The sequence below is a fragment of the Rhinolophus sinicus genome, linkage group LG09, assembly GCF_036562045.2.
Source record: "Rhinolophus sinicus isolate RSC01 linkage group LG09, ASM3656204v1, whole genome shotgun sequence".
NCBI classification, from domain to species: Eukaryota; Metazoa; Chordata; class Mammalia; order Chiroptera; family Rhinolophidae; genus Rhinolophus; species Rhinolophus sinicus.
The window spans coordinates 96,945,485-96,967,107 of record NC_133758.1 but is presented as its reverse complement, the minus strand read 5'-3'; the positions used below and the strand labels follow the sequence as shown (position 1 = coordinate 96,967,107).

Below are 21,623 nucleotides of genomic sequence, written 5' to 3'. Positions count from 1 at the left end.
ACTCCTGGGTATCTATCCAAAGAAATCCAAAACACTAATTCAAAAAAATTGCAGCACTATTCACAATAGCTAAGATATGGAAACAATCGAAATGCCCATCAATAGATGACTGGATAAAGAAACTGTGGTACATTCATACAATGGAGCATTACTCGGCTATAAAAAAGAATGAAATCTTACCATTTGCAACAACATGGATGGACCTAGAGAATATTATGCCAAGTGAAACAAGTCAGACTGAGAAAGACAAATACCATATGATCTCACTTATATGTGGAAACTAAAGAACAGAATAAACAAGCAAACAAAACAGAAACAAACTTATACATATAGGGGAAAAAAACTGATGGTTGCTAGATGGGATGGGGTAGGGATAGGGGAGAAGGTCAAGGAATTAGAAAGTGCAAGTTAGTAGTCACGGGGATAACAGTATGGCAATACAATCAATAATGTAAAGATTATGTAGGGTGCCAGATGAGCACTTCATAGACTGTGTAAAGCCTGACCAATGGACTATACACCTGAAGCTGAAGTAGAATAACATTGAACGTCAGCTATAATTAAATACATATTAATTACATATAAAATTATATATAATTAAATATATACATAGTTAAATATATATACTTAGATATATACATATATGTTCATACGTACACACAAACACACACACATACACACAGAGGGTGCCAAAAATGTATATACATTTTAAGAAAGGAAATACTGTATTAAAATTATGCTGATGGTAACCACTTTGAGCACCTCTTGTAATTGCAGAAGTCAAATGTGATTTGTATTCATCTTTTGTTATCAGTATACTCATATATTGAGTATTACAATATTAATACAGTTTTCCTTTCTTAAAATGTGTACACATTTTTTTAGCACCCTCTGTATATATATATTCACGGGATGTGGAGTACAGCATAGGGAAGATAGTTAATGGTATCGTAACAGCTGTATACGACGTCAGAGGGGTAGTAGACCTGAGGAGGTTATCACTTTGTGAGGGATGTAAATGTCTATTATGTTGCTTTGTACACCTGAAACAAACAAAACAAAACAAAAGCAGAAAAGAAAGAATTTAACTTAAGATAGCATACAATTCTTGTATTTTCCCCTTAAACAGGTATTTGATATCCTATGATTTTTAAAACAGTATTTGTTAATGAATGTTAATAATGTTATTTATAAAACACATTTTCTCTTATTTTAGTAATTTAATTTAATCCCTCTATCTTACTTCCTCTTTTTTCTCCAAGGCAAGCAATCCAATGCTTGCTTTGTACATGATTTTGTTCATAGGGCATTCTTTAAAGCTATATATTTTTGTGGGCATATATTTTTATTTTACATAAACTTGATTTTTATATAGACAGGTATCATTGGTCTTGCTTAATTTTCTCACTCAGTACTGTACTTAGGAGATCTACCCACGTAGTTACGTTCATCTAGTCTGTAGCGTCTAAGTACTAAATAGCATCTCCATTGTGTACATTCACCACATTTTAACTATTCATTCTCCCAATAATTGACCTTGGTTTGACTCCTCCTGTCTATCCACCATGAATAAAGCTGCAGTGAACTTCCTTCCTCGTACATGTACTCTAATGACCCTAGATGAGAATGTCTTCAGCATACATTCTCAGGAGCAGTATTACTATGTCATATGTTTTGTGTATACTAAGAGGTATAAACTGCTTTCCAGCATGGCTTCCATACTTTACCTTCCCACAGCTGTGAGGCATGCAGAGTCCCACATCTTACCAATGCTGGTGCTTCCAGTTTACTGATTTTGATTGAAGAAATAATTCCTGAGCATGTGTTAGGCACTCTGGCTCTGTTGTGGGCACTAGAACTACATGGGAAATGTAAAAAATATAATGGGGACCTGCTCTGATTTTGGTATTATTGGTCGGTGAACATACTCCAAGAAGAGGAAGACATATTTGATCTGAGATCTAAAGGATAAGGGGAAGAGAATGAGGAAGCCAGCATAGGGGTCAGTGGGAGGATAAGAAAGACAAGTATTCCAAACAGAGGGAAGGGTATGTGCCAAGAAGGCCTGATGTGGACATGAATAGCGTTCTTTGGAGAATATTTGAGACCACAATGAGATACCATTACATATCCAACAGAAAGTCTAAATTATAAAGACTGATTATACAAAGTGTTGGTAAGGCTATGAAGCAGTTATAATTGTCACTCCTTGATGGTGGGAATGAAAAATGGCACAGCCATTTTGGAACACAGTTTGGAAGTTTCTTACAAAGTAAAATATATGGCTCCCTTACAACTCGGCAATTCCACTCCTAGGTATGTATCAGAGAAAACTGAGTGCTTGTGTTCACAAAATAAAAACTTGAACAAAATTTTTATAGAGACTTAGGTTCTTCAGAAAATTAAAAATATAACAACCACATGATCCAGCAATTCTACTTCTGGGTATGTATCCAAAAGAATTGAAAACAGAATCTTGAAGAGGTAATACACACTCATATTTATTAAAGAATTCAGCCATTAAAAAAAGATGGAAGTCTTGTCATATGCTGCACCATGGAAACCTGAGGACATTATGCTAAATAAACCAAGTCACAGAAAGGCACATACTGCATGATTCCACTTGCATGAGGTATCAAAAGGAGTCAAACTCTTAGAAATAGAAAGTAGAATGGTGGTTGCCAGGATCTGGTAAAAGGGGGAAAAGGATGCTATTATTTGAGTACAAATAGCATTATGGTGAGAAGCTGAAAGTAATATAATGTTACATGTCAATTATGTCTCAACTGAAAGAATCAGAAAAAAAAATTAATAGCCCCAAATGGGAAACTAGTCAAATGTCCATCCACAGTGGCATGGATAAAGAAATCAGGGTGTGTTAGTATACTGGAATAATGTGCAGTAATAAAAATAAAGAAATATTTCCTGATTGGATGGATCTCAAGAACATTATGCTTAGTGGAATAAAAGCCAGTACATACTACATGATTCCCTTTAGATTAAATTCAAGAACTGGCAAAACTAATCCACATAGTTAAAACTAAAGAAAATGTTTACTTCTGGAGGGAGTGACATTGACAAAGAAGAGGGACAAGTAATCTTCCTGGGTGATGACACTGTTTTGGATCCTATTATGGGTTGTATGCATATATAAGTAAGGAATAGGTAAAATACTTTGATTTGTGCGTATTATTATATATAAGGTATACATCAGTTTTTTTGTTTGTTTGTTTGTTTGTTTTTAAAGAAACAAGGTTTTGTTGGAACACAGATCACAAAACAAAGAGGAAAGCTGTCAGAGATAAGGCACAAAATGAAGGTGAGTGTCTGATCATGTAGACCTTACAGGTCCTCTTAAGGATGATGGTCTTCATGCTAATGGAAATGGAAAGGCACTGAAGGGTTTCAAGCAGAGTCATTGCAGGATTTGCTCTCCAGTTGTTTTTCATTTTGTTTCGAAGAGCTTCCTGATTGGTGTGTAGAAAACAGATCAGAAAGGAGTCAAGAGTAGTTTTGGTAACTAATGAGGAATGTACTGTAAGAGTTGGGATGAAAGATGAAAGTACTGTGGACTGAGTGTTGGCAGTAGAAGTTAAAAAAAAGAGATGGTTTGCTCAAGTTATTGTCTCTATCTTGAATGCCTTTCTTCTTATCTACTAGGTAAAAATCCTATGTATTCTTCCTGGCTCAGTTGTCCCAGCTTTGTAATTTGTTCCCCAGTTCATGGCCTATGGTGGGTTTTCTTTTATTCTGCAGCTCAATCTAGCAAATGACTTGTCACTTATTGTACTTGGTTGTTCATGTCTAATCTTGTGGTAGGAAGAATATGGCCCCACAGATATCTACGAGTACATCCTAATTGCTGGAAGATGTGAATATGTTGCCTTGCATGGCAAAACTGACTTTGTAGATGTGATTAATATTAAGGACTTTGAGATGGAGAAATTATCCTGGTGGGTCTAATCTAATCATATGTATCTTTAAACATAGAGGATCTTTCTGGGCATTTAAGCCATCTTTCCCAGCTTTTTTCTTAAATCAGGGAGAGATAGGATGACTGAAGAAAAGTTAGAGAGTTGGAAAGTTGTTGGCTTTGAAGATACAGGAAGGGAGTCATGAGCCAAGAAATGTAGGCAGCCTCTAGAATCTAGAAAAGTCAAGGAAACAGATTCTCTCCTAGAGCTTTAAGAAGGGAACCAGGCCCTGCCAACCTCTTGATTTTAGCCCAAGAGATCTGTGTCAGCTTTCTGACCTTTTTGTCATTTAAAGCCACTAAGTTTGTAGTAATTTTTTAAAGATAGCAATTGAAAACCAATACAATCCTCAAGTATGGGAATGTTTTGAGGACTGCAGGGCGGCTTTGTGACCCTGGCTCCCATATTTGTCTGACACATAGAAAATAATCAGAATGTGTTTTAAAAAAAATGCATGAACCGGATGTTCTCCCTCCTCGTCCTGCAGGTTGGAGGATAATCCTGTGATCTGTCAGCATCGCTCCCGTATTTTTCTCCCCCCATAAAAACAATTCCTTTCCCTATTTAAACAGACGCCATCTCTCCCTCCCTCCTTTATTTTGTTTCCTCAGTCAGTCCATCTTTGTGATATGGGTTCTATGGATTCTGGTTAGTCAACATCTCTGAAAATGGACATTGTCAATTAGTACTATGAAAGAAAATAAATGTAAAATTCACATTTTGAAAACTCTTATAAAATATAAAAACACTAATTCCCTCAGAAATCATAATAAATAGAGACAAGAGGAGCTCAGGTATCATTACAAAATGTTATGTTGCCCTTTTAACAATGTTTTGTCTCCTGTCTTTAGATTCATTCATTCATTTGATAAGTATTTACTTATTACCTACAATGTATTGGGCATTCTGAAAGTTCTTAAGTCAGCCAACCACAGATTAGTTAATTTATTGCTTAATGATTATTTGTCAAACTCTTGTTTTTAATGACTATACTATTTATTTAACATATGACAAGTTAAATATATAGATGCCCAGGTACAGCTTCTGTATCCTAATATTACAGATCACTGGGTGATGATCAATGTACCAATGGAGGGGAAAACAGAGAAAATTGAGGAAGAAGAAAATTATAGAAAATAATATTAAAAACCAATCTTTACTGAGTGCTTACTATGTGTCAGTTGTTAAGTTCTTAAGATATATTTATGTGATTTCATCCTCGAAACTCGATGAAAATTTCTCTTCATTTTAAAGACAAGGAAAATAAAGTGCAGAGAGATAGGTAACTTGTCCCTGATCACACAATTATTAAGAGGGAGATGGGACTTGGACTTGGCCAGCTGATTCTGGAGACACACTCTCCTCTTCCTCTGTAGTGGTAAGAACATAGGAGAGAAGGATTGGAGACTAAGATGAGCTGGTAGGACACTCCAGGTATCATGCATCTCGTTATACTTATGGTTCTATTTAAGAACACATTTCTCTTTCCAAATTAAACACTTCTTTATAAAGAATTCTGAACGGACCTCTGAAATACATACTTGGGCACTGGAGAGCACTATCCCTATATACTAAGTCAGACTTCACATATGTCCCAAGGTCACATGTTTGGCACTGAAAAGAGATAAAAGAGATAAAAAGATGGTCCCTGGAAAAGGAGGAAAAAGAAGACAAGGGACAGACTGTTCTCTTCACCAGGAGTTTCCAAATTTCAGCCTACTTTACAACTAAGGTTTTGTTGACACTGGATGGAAATTAAGAATAAAATTGGAATGTTTGCCTGGTTAGACAAACAAGTGCTCAAAATAATTGTATCACAGAGAAAAATCAGAAGTCTGCATAATTTGTGCAATATTTTAGATTCTAGAAGTCTTGGAGACACAATCTTAAAGCATGGCAAACAGTTGATTTTCTAAGTACATTAGACATGACTAGATATTTAATAGTCTGTATTTCTATACAAGTCTTCACATACAGGAAATGGGGTTGTCAATATTGTTGGTACTACAGATAGGTCATTCAAAGCCAAAGTAGATGATACTTGGGATTTTCCATCTTCTTGTTACACATTTTTTTCATATTCATGAATACGATAGCTATCCAAAACCCAAAATAGTCAGAATCATATATCTTCTAATGCTTCTATATTATATAATGACTTGAAATCATTTCATTCATGAGAAAAGTTGCCTAAAGTTGAAGATGAAATGATTAAATAAACAACCATATCAGATTGTATTAAAAAAAATAACATGATTCACACTATAATCAATAGATCAAATTCACATTTGAAACCTAACTTTCAGTTTTTGTTTTGATTAAAAAAAAGAGAAACAGGAATTCTAGAGTGTAAATGTGTTCTCAATAATTTAACTCTATCATCCTGCAGTCTTGACAGAGAGACCTTTTTCTTGATTTTCAGCAGATCCTGAACTAGTTTCCAAGAATAAACCTGAATACTGCATTGACCTTTTCAAAGTAGAAGCATTTGAAACACATATCTGACCAATGCAAATTATAATCTTTTAAAGTACAGTCACCTGGCAAAATAGACAAAGCCTAAGATCACAATTCTCTCTTAAAAACAATATGTTATATGTCACCAGGCCTATCTGCTTAACTTAGCCCCACTTAGTTTTTTAAACTTTTTTGCTGACCCACCAATCATTTTTTTTCCTTGTTCAAGTCCTTTGCCACCTGAAAATTATGATTTGAAAAACTGTATTTCAGTTAATCATCCCCAAAATGAATCCCCACATATCAGCTTTATTCTAATAATTTATTTTTCATGGTCTATCAATGAATTATAAAAATGAAATGACTGCACTGTGTTGTCATCTCTCCCTCTCCCCCCACATCCCCCCAAAAATGAACATAAAATACTTACAATGGTTCTTAGCCAGGAGCATTTTATCCCTTATTCACTAGTGGTAAATGAGTCAGATATGAGTTGGCCAGGAAAAGAGCTGCTTTACCCAAAATCTTAGTACAAAATGAGTCATCTCACTCCAAACACCAATATATCCTCCAAAATAACTGGCAAGAATTTCCTATAAAAAGAATCTTGCCTTCACCCTTTTCCATCCATTTAGCTCTCTGATTTTTCTAATTTTTCAATTTCCTGTGCACTTATAATACTGCATTCATAACAAAGGCCCAAGAACATTTCCACCTTTTCATCTCATTCTGAAAGTCCTCTTGCCTGTATTGAGTAGGGGGACAATTCTGATAGTATTCCCCTGAAAAGAATAAATGCTCTGTGGCTTTCAAGGTTTCTCTCTGTCTAATTCTCTCAGATGAAATTCATGCATGGTTCAATAGAAATGCAAAAGCCAGTTCTAGAATAGTTTTTCTTTTCCTCTGCTGAAAAAGTGAGTTCAAAGCCATAGAAAATATTTCAAGCAAAACCATTTTTCTTCCCACAAGAAAAATCAATCAAAATAGATACAATCTGTTTAAAACTGATAAACAAACATGAATTGAAGCCACAAGCTTCAACTGTTTCCCTCTATGTCAAAACATTCCCATTCCCCTACTCTCTCTGCCATCAGATGAAGCTTAAAAATCACTTGAACTGAAGCCAAGATTAGATCCCTGCAGAGCAGCAGGAGGGAAGCACACTATCTACCTGAGGACAAACAAGCACACTCGCTCTTGCCAAAGGGCTGAGATTTTTATATTATTTGGGGCTCATCACAGGATTTATTCTTCTTAATTTATTCTAAGCTCTGCGATTTAATGGGCAAAATTACTTATAATTCATTTCACTCAGGTTGGAATTTCGCTTACTGCTTCCTTTCTCTATATTAAACGAATTCTCAAGAATAGCTATTCTCCTTTTATATCCAACACTAACAGATGCTAGTTTCCTCAGTTTTATAGCCCTCAAATGACGGACAACTAACTGTATTTGGCCTTTGCAATAATTGCAACGTCTTTGGATGATGAACTTGGTTCAGTTCTTAGCTGGGAACAACAGGGGGTTAGCTCATGCTATCAGAGACATAAAATAAGTTTTCCCTTATGTTCCAGACCCCCATATGAAGATGCCTTCTAATACAATATCGTACAACTTTTTTTTTCCTACTGGTAATTTGTTATTTAAGTGGTTATGGTAAGAAAAAATAATTTCATATAAGTGAAATTTCCTATTCAACTTATCTCCTGCTCTTGACCAAAACAAGATGTTAAATCCATTAAATTTTGAATACTCAGTAAAAGCGAGAAAGCAAAAACTCTTCAAATTTATGCATTCTTGGGAAAATTGCCAATCTATGCACTAGTAGCAGGGTCTGTGTAATTAATGGTGATATTATTGACAGAGGGAATCCGATTTCATTCTCAGAAGCAATTTTAAAATGCAAGCTGGCAGAGTTTTAGCAAAGCCTCACCTGATTTGTGTTTAAATTGAGGAAATGTGACTTTGAAGTCAGCTGAAGAAAGCACCGATGTTAATGTACGAGTATGTACATTCTGGTGGCTTTGGTCACAGTAGACTTAAAAGACATTCTGCATGTAGCATTGTCTGCAGGATAGGACGATGAACACCGAAATGCATAAACCGACAGATATTTTTTAAAAGAATAAGGAAACCCAATCTTAGGTTAATCTTAGTATTTTTTTTTTCCTGAAAGCTATATTCATATGAAGACTAATTGAAATCAACCCCTTCAGATCAAAATGTAAAAATAAAAATCAGACTCAAGTCTACACATTCCATAATATACATTCCTGTCTTCTTTGGGGGCAACTTCCATCTTTATCTAGTCATTGTACCTCTAGGACAGTCATCGAAGGAGCTTGTATGTATTTAGGCTATTCAACTGACTTAGCAGTACATCCAGCTTCTGCTCTCCTTTTTTTCCCTTTGTTATACCAGTAATTTCAAAGTGATGAGAGAAAGAAAAAGAACAGGTGGAAAAATATAAATAAAAATAGAAGAAGAAGCCCACAGCAGCTGTTTCCATAATAATTTGCACTGAATTAGCCAACAAGGAGTGATTTTTCTCATCATCTATCTCATCCCCTCCATTTCTGTGTGAACTGCAACCACATGCTCCAGCTCTGTGTTTCCCATGAAGACTGAAACCAATGAATGAATTCTTGATAGTTGACAGCATGTGCTGTGACATCTGTGGCTCTGGAGAAGACAGGTGGCACAGGTGGACAAGACAGATGAAGGGAAGGCTGGAGAGAGGTTCATGAGCATTGACGATGAGTCTAGATGTCACTGACCTTAATGATTCCCCCATGTTGGGTTCCTACCTGCTGTCTTCTCGAGTGAAGGGCTGTTCCACATCCACCGTCAGCGACGCCAGGGCAGAAACAGTCTCTGTCTCCTCTTGCAACTGAGCCCCAGCCAGAGCACAGCCCCTTGGCACGGCCACTCTCCTTACTGACTTCCAATACTTGCCTAGAAAAAAAATGCATCATACTTTATAGGGATTTTAGTCAGAGCAGTATTAATCGGAATATTCATATGGGTCCAACTCAGAGGAGTTGTTAAGTTGAAATTCTCCATGTTATACATAGTTATAATTTGTTTTTTTAACTGTTATGAATAGTTTTTTCAATCTAAGAATGCCAAGTTGGGAACTACTCATATTCCCAACTCGCAGTCTCTCCCTTCTCAGAAGGTAATGAAGTGAAGAGTAATCTATGGTCTAATGAACTCACTATCAGATTGACAGCTGTCTGTGCAACTAAGTTAAGCAAACTCTGGGCATCATACCCCCCCTGGGCAATCCTCAAGAGACTGGGAGGTAGATGTCTCATGGAGAAATTGAATGAAATAGTAATGTTAAAAATTGCTACTTGAGCCATTAATTTTTTTTTTTTTTTGAATGAGGTTGGAATATTAAAGAAAAAGAAAAAGCCCAGAAATGCCAGCATGACCTGAGTGGCAACTTTGCCAGAACAATCAGGTTTGTTAGTCCTGGATGTTCTTTCTTTCTTAACCCCAGGGTGTGTACTAGAACAATAATTGATTTAAAACTTTAATATATGCACTGGCTGATGTTGGAACTCTTCCATATGTCATAGGGATGTTTCTTTATTTGAGACAGGGAAAGAGAATGAGAGGAAAATAGGAGGTCATGTCATGAGAACTTGCCAGTGGGATAAATACGAAAGAGCAGAGCTAAAGACCTTCTTGCAGCCCCCCAGCTATTTTTTGTGTGCAGTGTTCTGTAGCCCCAAACAAAGCAGGAGAACCTCCCTCTGTGCTGACAGGACCACCAGGTTAGAACTATCTCTGCAGCCTGACCAATTAGGTGGGAAATGGCATGCATTGTTTGCTTACTTCCAAAAACAACAAACAAACAAAAACCAAACAACAACAAAAAGCAGTAGATTGTAAAGGCAAATGGATGAGTACTGAATGGGGAAGGAGGATAACTGGGTTGCAAACCCAGCCTTGCCACTGACCGACCGCCTCATGGTCGCAAGACTCTCCTCCAGCACTTATTACTGCTTCTCAAAACAGAGGGCTGATCTCAAATCCCTTCCAGCTCTAACTAACATTTCATGACTGGCCTTTCCTTATCTTACTGCTTCACAAAGGAATGAATGTCTCAGAGGAGGAGACCCAGTCTCCCCACCCACTCCCATGCCAACAGAACCTTCTGACATAGTTGTCTCCTACTATTTTACTTTCTGTGATCACCTATTCTGACCAATGTCCTGAGAATCATAAAGCTTTAGTTTGGACCAAATAATAGCAATTTTAACTGTGAATGAACCCACAAACTAACATTTTTTCGAAAGCTAAGGCTGTGCCAGATAGTGAAGACAAAGAAATTCATGGCCTGGTTGAGACAGCCCTTTCAGTTAACAAACAATGACAATTCTGTGTAGAAAAGGTCCCTGTGTTCCTGAGAGGAAATAAGTAGCACATCTACTTATGATGATGGGAAAGTGAGAGAAGATTTGCCAGAAAAAAGTAACTCTTGATCGAGTATTTGAAAGACCACCAGAAGTTAGTCAAGCTGAAATAGAGGGAGGTGGTAATAAGGAGGTATCTCTGGAAAAGGAAAGAGTGTATATAAATGTGCAGAAACTCAAGTTTCTATAGTTTACTGGGGTACAAAGTCCACTGCTAAGCATAGCTGGTACATAGGAAAAGTATGGATGTGATGAAAGACTGCTGTCATACGCATGGGCTAATTAACCCATAATCTTAAATAACCTGAATGATCTTGGACTTCAACTTGCAGGGGATGAAGACCATTTTATGCAGAAGAGACAGAGAATCAGGTTTAAGTTTTTCAAGGATCCCTCTGGAGAGATCGTGGACCATGGATTGGAAGGTGATGAGAGTGGTAGCAGAAAAACCAATTGCACATCTTCGCAAAAGTCCAGGGAGAAATGATGATGTCTACACTAAAAGGAAATGACAGAATAGAAATGAGGAGATGGACTAAGGAGAGGTTTAGGAGGTAGGCAATGGAAACGTATCTTGGCTTATTCTTTAGTGTCCCCTACCTCTCTCTCAACTTTGAAAGATGACCCTGAATTGACAGCTCCATACAAGACCCTAAGTTTTCTAGATCACAGTGTCATTATAATCTTACCCAAGTTGGAAATGCTGTGTTTCATCTTTAAGAGCATTCAGTTGTAATGAGTTTCACGGGATATTATTAAATATTATTTTAGTTCATGATACTCACAAGCTGGTGATGCTGGATGACATGCTATCCTTTTTCTCTAGAGTGACTAATATGGGGCCTTTCACAAATAAACGATAGGTAGCTCGTGGTTTATGGGATAAAATATGTTATAAACACTATAGGAGCTCATTATTGAGCTCTGAATATGTGCCAAGGACTGTGTTAGGTGTGTTCACATTGAGAATTTATAATTTCATTTAATCCTCATGATTATGTAGGCAATATTAGGCAATTGTTTTGAAGGTTACATGGCTGGTAGGCAGAGAGAAAAGCTGAAATCTTCACCTAGGAATGCCTGACTCCAAAATGTAGCCTTTTCTGTATTCTGTAATCCTCCTCTACCCTCCTCCTAATACATATAAAAATACAAAAATAGACTCAATATATGAAAATCCCAATTAAAAAAAAATATGCACATTGCAACAGATTTATATATATTCTTCACAAAGGAATCATCTTTGGTAATAACAAGTTACCCTTATTCCTTAGATGCACTACGCTATTCATCCGCCTTTTATTGGCTTAATGGCATGGGTTTATTGCACCAAGTGAGACAACCACATTGAGACTAAATTTTTCTACTCTTCATTTCTCACAGCCTTATACTATTGCAAGCACCTGGTTACCAGGTATACGTCACTGACAAAGCTGTCATAAAATTGGAGACAAGTGCTCACTGAAGAGTACGAATAGAAGTCCTCAAAAATGGAGCACTGAACTGAAAGTCAAGATTTCTAGATTGGAGATTCCACACTAGACATAGAGAAATTATTTGGATCACTCTGGGGCATAATATCCACATTTATAAAATGATAGTTGTGGGCTTGATGATAAACGAAAAGTCTCTTCCTGCTCTAATTCTCAATGATTGTGATTCTTTTAATCTCACATTACATATCACTCTTGGATATTACAGTAAATTTATTATGACAGAAAATGTTACTTTTCTGTGAGCCTATGAACCCTTGAAGAGGTCAGCAAACACTTACTTTTAGATAATATGGCACATCTAGAATAACCAGGGGCTTTAATTTTGAAGCACTGTACTTTTTCTTCAAGAAGAGAGCTCTTGGTCATAGACAAAATAAACATCTTGACTCCTAAGACACAATCAGTACAGAATGTATGAATCATTAATAACTCTTTAAGCAGAATGACTGACAATGATCCTTCAAAGTTTAGTCTTTATGTATGTGAGTAGTAAGAAAGATTTTAAATAGCTGAGACCTTTTTGAATAAAATTTAATGCGTATAAAATATCCTGCTAAGAAAAAATGTTAGAAGTTTGGCTTTTATCCAGATGCATGAGGTTCCTGACTCAAAAATAACCCAAAACATTAAATTCAATATGGCCTCTGGCAAAGCCTATAAAAACAAGGGAAATATTCTACATGAATAATGCATTTATAGACCACTATCTCTATTTGTAAAGGAGAATAATTAAAGTGGGTACAGACTGTGAAATATGCAGCCAATTCAAATCCCACAATTTATGGGTTATATTTTCACATGATGGGTAGAGTTTTTTCCTTTCATAAACATGTGCAAGAAAATCATATCTGTTGGTATGGGAATAATACCCCCAATTAGCACATAAGAGAAATGAACCAAGGTTTATTACTAGTTTTCAGGAGCTGTTATTCATAAAGTAAAATATTAGTAACCAGCCACTACTGGGTTGCTCTCCTAAGGAAAAAAACTAGCAAAAGAGTTTTCTATTAAAACTGGATACACACACCTCCCTTTTTGATCATATCCTCTATCCTTATTCATTTTTCTCATTTTTCAGCACTTTTTTATTGGACTATTTAGCCTTTATTATTCTGCATTTTTGTTTTGTCTGGTAAAGATAAAGCAAAGAAGGAATTTTAAAATAAAGGTGAAAACTAGATAATGGAATGCAGACAGTCAAGAGTTAGAGGTGGGTACCATAGATGGAATGTCACTGGGTCAGATAGGAGCCAGGAAAGGGCATCTTGCAGGTACTGTGTAATCAGACTTCAGTATAAACCAGATTGTTTTGGTAATGAGTAATTTGGAAAAAGGAGTTGTTGACATATGAAGGTTTATGTTAGAAATAATCCTCCTACCAAAGTTTTCCCAACCAAAGCCCTTTGACACTTTGAAAACCTCCTGACACTTTGAAAATCTCCCCCTTTCATCATCATTTTGGGATCTGTGGAGTCATTTCTCAGATGTGTTCTTCTCATTTGAATGATATCACCTGTTGTCATTGCACACATGTTCTCATATGAAAAGAAGCTGGTACTGACCTAAGCCTGTTACTAGTCCCTTCAAACTTAGAGATTATTAATATCTGGGACTTACAAAGGGCCTGAGTTCATGAATTTTCCAGCGCTTAGAGTTTCTTAATACTTTTTAAAGATACATTTTTATAGATATATGGAGAACTTAGTATCCAAAGCATTACATATATGCAAAAATAAAGATGTATTGAAAATAGGTGTATAAATAGAGTGACCAGGTCATTTTTCATCCAAGTTGGGACAATTTTGATGTTAAAATGGGGCTAAAAATAAAAATTGGATGCTATGGAAATCTTCATTTATTGGTCAACGAGTTATTTTTATCAATGGATCTAAAAAGTAGTGCTATTCAAAAATTATTTTTACAACTAAAATTCATTCTAAAAAATAAAAATAGCATTATTCATGTAAAAGCACAATAACCAACTTCTTTATATTGATTACCTTAACATTAGAAAAAGGACACAAGCAGCATTATGATTGTTGGTCAATATTCACATATGTTAATCAGTTTTGTGACCATCTCACTGATAGAATATTATTGGTATTTTTTATGAAGAATGTATTTTTTTACTTCAAAGTAGTCTAAATATTTTAGACTTTTTCATAAAATTGCCTGAAGTGTTCTTCACAGTGGAATTTAATGGTAAATAAATTTGAAATTGTGGCATCTTTAATTTACTTTTCTGAAGAGACTATATTATTTTTGGTTGGCAAATACTGTCTCTAAAATACAGTACTATCTGGTAAGCTCAGAACAATTTCTGCTAAGTGTGAAATATTTTCACTTAGCTGTTAAAATATTGAAATGAGTAACTATTTCATACAAAATATTTTCATAACTACTGTCTTTTTCCTCCTTGAGTACCTTTCTTTAGCAAACAGTTTATATAAGCCAAATTTATCAAAAAAGTTTTCTCCATTTATGAATCTTTAAAATTTTATTTAATGAATTTAGATGCTGCAAAGTTATATGACTTCTCAATTTCATTCCATTCCAGAACAGAATATAAATTTATCTAGTTAAGAATAGTTTTATCAATGATTCCATCAACAAATAGACATCTTTGAAAGTCCAACTACATAATTGTCAAAATCAAATCTTGTGCACAGTTTGAGTGTTTATTCTTCTATTCATTTATTCTCTTGCTTTCATGGGGATCAATTTAAATGTTTTCCCTTTTGAAAACACTATTTACTGTAATTGTAATTCTTGAAAAGCTTTAAAATCTGGTAGTTTTGCTCATTTCATGATTATTTCTTATGGCTTCATTGAGGTATAGTTAAGCGTCAATAAAATTTACCAATTTTATAATTTGGGCAACATACAGAGGGATAGTGGATGGGGGGAGGGGGGTTCACACAGGGTGAGGGATATAAATGATAAACATCTAAGTTTTACTTTGTCTTGTGCACCTGAAACTAATAAACTAATAAAAAAAAAATTACCAATTTTAAGGGCAGGTCAAGATGCATGTTGAACAAATGTGTGCAGCCATGTCACCACTACAGCAGTCAAAATATAGACTATTTTCTTCTCATAAAAAGTTCCTTTTGTCCTTGTGGAGTCAGTATCTTAGGCTTCTTCTTGGCCCCTGAGAATCATTGAAATTCTGCCACTGCACTTTTGTTTTTTCTAGAATTTCACAGAAATGGCACCACATACTATAAATTTAATATCTGGCTTCTTTCACTTAACATAATACTTTGAGATTCAATATATTTGTTATCTTTTTCTTATCATCTTTATCTTTGTTTCTTTGTGTTAATATGGTTACTCCCCCACCCCCCGGCTTATTTTAAGATTTCATTATGATGTTCCTCACTGTGATTTTATTCATGTATATTCTGCTTGAGATTGATTGAGTTTCTTGGATCTGTAGATTTGTAGTTTTCCATCAAATTTATAAAACCCTTTCCCATTACTTTTGATATTTCCCCAACTGCCACCTATTCTGGGACTCCAATTACAGGTATGTTATACTGGTTGATGTTGTCCGGTATATCACTGACATACTATTTTTTCAGGCCTTTTCTCTCTGTTCTTCACTTTGTATAGTTTCTAGTATTTCTTCAACTTCACTATTTAAAAATTTTTTGCATTATGTGTATAATCTGCCATTAATACTTCCAGGGTGCAAACTTTCATTTCAAATATTGTATTTTTTATCTCTAAAATTCCCATTTCCACGGTTTTTGTGTTTATCTTTTCTCTTCGCATTATGTTGGCATTTTTCCTCTTCACAATAGAAGTAACTACTGGACATTCTTGCCTGCAAATTCCATCATACCTTGCATTTCTGAGTCAGCCGCTGCTAATTGTCTTAATATTCTAGGTCGTATTTTCCTATTCCATTGCATGCCTGGTAATTTTCATCTAGATTCTTGACATTGTTAATTTGAACATTTTTGGTTGTTTTATCTTGCTGTGTTCTTTGCAAGTGTTGGACTTTGTTTTGTCATGCGGTTACATTACTTGCAATCACTTGCAATTGCTTGCTTGCTTATTTGTATTCTTCATTAGAGTGGCTCCAGAGCAGGCTTGTGCTATCAGGCTAATTTAGCCCTACAACTAAGATGAAACTATTTTGATGTCTCTGCTTGATATTTTGTGTATCATAAAGTCTTTCTACTTTGGCTAGTGGGAATATAGACTATTTCCTGTGTGAGCTCCTTGAGTTGCTTAACCTTCTGTTTTCCATTGGCTTGTTTGCCAGCCTTGTGGCATTTCATTCCATGCATGTAAAGATAAGTAAGACAAAGGTTTAAGGAAACTGCTGTAGAGACACATGGAGCTCTTTCACCGTATAGCAACTTCATCTCAAATACTCTGCCTCACAATTTCTAGTCATTTCCGTCTCCCCAAAATCTGATCACTTCTGTATCTTCAACTCAGAAAAACCACTGGACTCTATTTGGATTCTCCCTCCCTATGCTGCAGCCTGGAAATTGCCTCTCATTAGTAAGTTTGGGCAAGTGTAGGACTCATTTTGTTTATTTTTCTTTCCTTGTTTGTTTTCCACTGTGATCACAGCCCTTCACTGACTATTGTCCAATGTCCAAAAACAATGTTCCATATATGTGTTTCTCTGCTTCTCTTTTGTTTCTGATCAAAGAGTAGTTCCTATAGTATGTAGTTACTCCACATGTCGGGTCAGAAGTCCATTACTGAAAATTCTGATTAATGATTTTAACTGATTAGAAAAAATGTAATTGAAATTCAGAAAAGTCATTTATAAAATAGTTTGATATTACGTTAGGTGGTAATGGGCAGCAAAGAGAGAAATTTTGTACTGCCATGCTGAAGTGTTTTATTTTCTTTGCCAGCAATAGCAGCTGTATTTCAAAAACATTGCATTTAATTTAACTCTATTTTACCCTAATTGTGTTTACATCAAGGTATTTACAGTTCTGAGAACAACAGCTTAAATTTTCATTTGTAGAGGATCAAGCCTATTGCTTTTTTAAGGGATTTAAAAATAAAATTTAATTACGTTAACTACTTTTATTAAGTTTTAAAATTTATAAAATTTTAAGAATTTTGTATGCTCTATAACTAATGCTGAACACTTTCCTATTCTTTCAGATTAAGCTATGCTCCACCAAAGTTTAAATTTGCATATTAATAGAAAAACAAATGATCTTGTCAGTGTTAGATTTTCACTGTAATTTATAACAGTAGCCACAATAATGCCCTATGTTTCATTTTTGGCAGATTTATTTCCAAAAGCTTTACTTTGATGCCATTAATTGAATGAAAAATATGAAAACCATTATTAGAATTAAGGTATTTTTCTGTTTGAAGTATCTGAGGACACTGGATTCTTCTGGTAGAGTCAACAAATAACAACTATCACTTCACTTTGGAGCTTGAAAAATAACACTTGAAAGTGAAAGTTAATTTAAAAAATTTAGAAGCATAGTCATTTTACCTAAATAAAAAGTCATGCTTCACAGAGTGATACCTAAATGCACTTCCTGCAACTGCACTTGTTAAATGATCCCCTTTGGCCTTAATTTCTATTTTTGTTTTGTTTTAAATAATTACTAAATTTTAAAGTAGATACTGACACTGATTCAGCAGCACGTATATTCAGGGTTCACGTCACTCGTGACATTACTACGTCCCCATGATGAATGATAAGTTGACAAACACTTTGTGCAAGTTATATGTCAATTACCAACTTTCTTGAGAAATAACAATTGAGCACTAAATTTTTTAACATGCACATTTGTTTCTGAGCACATTTCAGCCAATAGTGTTGATGGCAAATTTAAAATAGGTAACTAACCATAAAATAGTTGTGGAGTTGTAATGTACAATAATTGACAAAACTTCTGTAGGAAAAAATTCAGAGTATAAACGCTGCATGCAGGATTGCTCCCCCTAGTTCTTGAACATATTTAACCCAGACCTAACCTCTGATTCTCCATGTTCCCCACAACACCACCTTCTGGCAGCTTGGTGGCATCATGCACGTCACAGCTGTGTCTACAGCACACCTGTCCGGTGCACCAGGTGGCAGCAATGTTGAATACTTCTTCCTCCACTTCTCAGGCCAGAAATTTAGGTGTCCTTACAATCGGTATCTTGGGTGATGTCTGTTATTTCAACATTCCATCCAGATACACTTGTTTCAGATTTTTCATTTTTCAGAAACCAAATTGGTCCCACACTCTATTTTCATAAATAAAGTTTTATTGAAACACAACAATGCTCATGATACACTGGCTATGGCTGCTTCCTTGCTACAACAGAAAGTTAAGCACTTGAAACACAACACCATATGTAGTTACTATCTAACACTGTATATAAAACTTTGTTGACCTCTGTTTTAAAGCAAGAAGGTATACAGACTAATATGCCTTATCTAGCAATAGATCAGTCTGGTAGCACTTTAGAGAATAAATTGAAGAAAGCAAGAATGGATGTGGGAGATACTCTGTACTGAAACGGTCCAGGAGAAAGATGATGAAGCCTGATTTGAGACAGTGATCATGAGAACAGAAATAAGTGGATGGATGAATGAAATGTTTCAAGAGTACAAAAACCAGGGCAGGATAATGGGTTGGATGTAGGCAGCAATGAAAGAGTAACATGAAGAATAATTCCTACATTCTTGTCTAGCAAAACTGGAAGGATGGGGTTCCGTCTACTAGGATCAAGAAACTCTGAAGAGGCTGAGGTTTGGGGCAAAAAAAAATAACAATGTCTTTGGACATGTGACTAGATGTGCCTTTGTGATAACAAACGAAAGAAGCTGAACTAGAGTTTAATAAACATCTGGGACTCAGATCTGAGGTTGGAGCGAAAGATATAAGTTTTGGGAGTTATTCTTGTAATATGGTCATGGAGATACGCTCTGGGACAAAAACAACAAGTAAAATGATGAGAAATAGTTATTGAGTGCCTATGCTATGCCTGTGACCATGTGTTTAACAGGTAATTTCATATAATTTCAGACCTACCTTGTGAGATAGATTCTTTCATTTTCCTTATTTTATAGATGAGAAAAGTAAAGAAAAGAAGGTTGAAATAACTTATCCATATTGTATACTGAGAAAAAGAATCTGTAGTGTGAAAAGGATTTAGGCAAGAGGATGAAGGGCTCACTACACAGAGACTCTGCATTTAGTGTCGCAGCTAGGAGAGACGGGGGGTGGGGTGGGGAGGAGGCTCTAATAGTTCATTTGTTTGGCTAGCTACAACATGGACCAAAACATGGCCTGCAGTGAGTGAGTTAGAAATCTCAGACCTGTTGTGATTTAGTGAAGATGAAGGGATTCAATGATTTAGGAATTCTGGCATGTTAGAGTGGATTTGTCATTTAAGACTTACCCACCCTGGGAGCATCCAGAAAACACACACTTCACCATGACTGAGAAATAACTCTGTGAAGGGACCCCTGGAATTCTTGAAGAGCGCTGTGATCGCTCATTTCTGTAGACTATAACTTACAGTGGGATCTGTGGCTACTGAATTGGGGAACCGAAATGCAAGGAGAGTCATTGGATCCCAGGGTGGCAGGGCCCAAGTGGCAGCATTCAACTGCCAAAGGCAAGGTGAGTGTGGTCTACAGCAGAACTGAAGCAGCTGGTCTGACAGAACGGTGGAACGGCTTTAGCAGACTCCATTTCAGTGAAAGCTGGGTGGCAATATCATGCAGGACTGGGGAAGGACCTCCAGGAGGATGCATATGCTCTAGGTCAGCATCCAGCACAGGGCGCTGTTTCTCCCATATCCAGGAGTCCTGTGTCCAGGAGTGAAAGAGGGCAAATGGGAATGGCACCTCTTACACCTTGTGATCCACTGGCAACCTTTCTGCTTACTGTTCCTGTGACCTTATGCTTTGTTAGCCTAAAGGTATTAGTTCCAAAGGGAGGAAAGCATCCACCAGGAGACACAACGATTGCACTGACCTGGAAGTTAAGCCTGTCGCCACTTCACACTCTTCATGCCTCTGACTCAAAAGGCAAAGAAAGGAGTTAATGTGCTGACTGGGGTGATGATTCTGACCACCAAGGGGAAGCTGGATTGCTTCTCCACAAGGGAGGTAAGGAAGAGGGAAGAGTGTGCATGGAACACAGGTGATTCCTGAGGATACTTCCTAGTACTACCATGCCCTGTGATTAAGGTCAATGGAAAACTACAACAACCCACTCTAGGCAGCATTACTACTAATATGGCCCACACCCTTCAGGAATGAAGGGTTGAGTCATTCTACCAGGTGAAAAAGCCATGACCAGCTGAGGTGCTTGCTGAAGGCAAAGGGGATACAGAATGGATAGTGGGAAGAAGCTAGTTATAAACACCAAGGGTGATGCATGACTAATTACCGTATAACAAGGGCTGCAATGGTGCTGAGTATTTCCTCCTTTTTGTTATGCATGTTATTGGTATGCAAATATATTTGTTTTCCTCCATCCCTTACTCCCTTATCATGTAATGTAAGACACTGGCTTTACATCATAGTATTTAAGTATTGTTAATTTAATGTCATAGTATTCAAGTCATGTTAATTTTGTATCATAGTATTTAAGTTATGGGATATTGAGAATAAATGTCATTCAAAGCTTTACTTCCTCTCTTGGGGAAGGGCTTCGTGGTTTTTAGTTGTCCTCACAATAGTTGTAACATGTTAGGCAGAGCTCTCACCTTATTAGTGTCTTCAATTGGAAATTAAGTATGGTTTAAGGAAACGTGTATGGTGTTAAGTAGATAAAAGGTGGACTTGTGATAGTTAATTTTATGTGTCAACTTCACTGGGCCACAGAGTGCCCGGATATTTGGTTAAACATTATTCTGAGTGTGTCTGTGAGGGTGTTTCTGGATGAGATTAACACTTGAATCAGCAGACTGAATAAAGCAGACGGCCTTCCCTAAGTAGTGGGTCTCATCCAATCAGTTGAAGGTCTGGAAAGAATAAAAGGCTGAATAAGGTAGAATTCTCTATCTCTGGCCGACCAAGAGAGCTGGACCTATGGTCTCAGACTGAAAATTATACCACTGGTTCTCCTGGTTCTCAGGTATTTGGACTTGAACTACCACTATACCATCTACTTTTCTGAGTCTCCAGCTTGCTTACCGAACATCTTGGAACTCTCAGTCTCCATAACTGCACAAGCTATTGCCTTAGTGTGTGTGTGTGTGTGTGTGTGTGTGTGTGGTTTCTCTGGAGAATCCAGAGTAATACAGGCAGGGAAAAATCAAGGTG

At 36.4% G+C, this 21,623-nt stretch overlaps 1 protein-coding gene across 14 annotated transcripts in view; it reads right to left on the bottom strand.

Annotated features, from left to right (window-relative positions):
* Nucleotides 1-21,623, bottom strand: part of HDAC9 (histone deacetylase 9) — an 858,791-nt gene that overhangs the window by 14,651 nt on the left and 822,517 nt on the right. For all 14 annotated transcript variants that reach the window (XM_074340815.1, XM_019727246.2, XM_019727276.2 and 11 more), the window contains one exon: nt 9,240-9,387. In XM_074340815.1, coding sequence (XP_074196916.1) covers nt 9,240-9,387 — 148 coding nt within the window. The remainder of the gene's footprint in view (nt 1-9,239; nt 9,388-21,623) is intronic.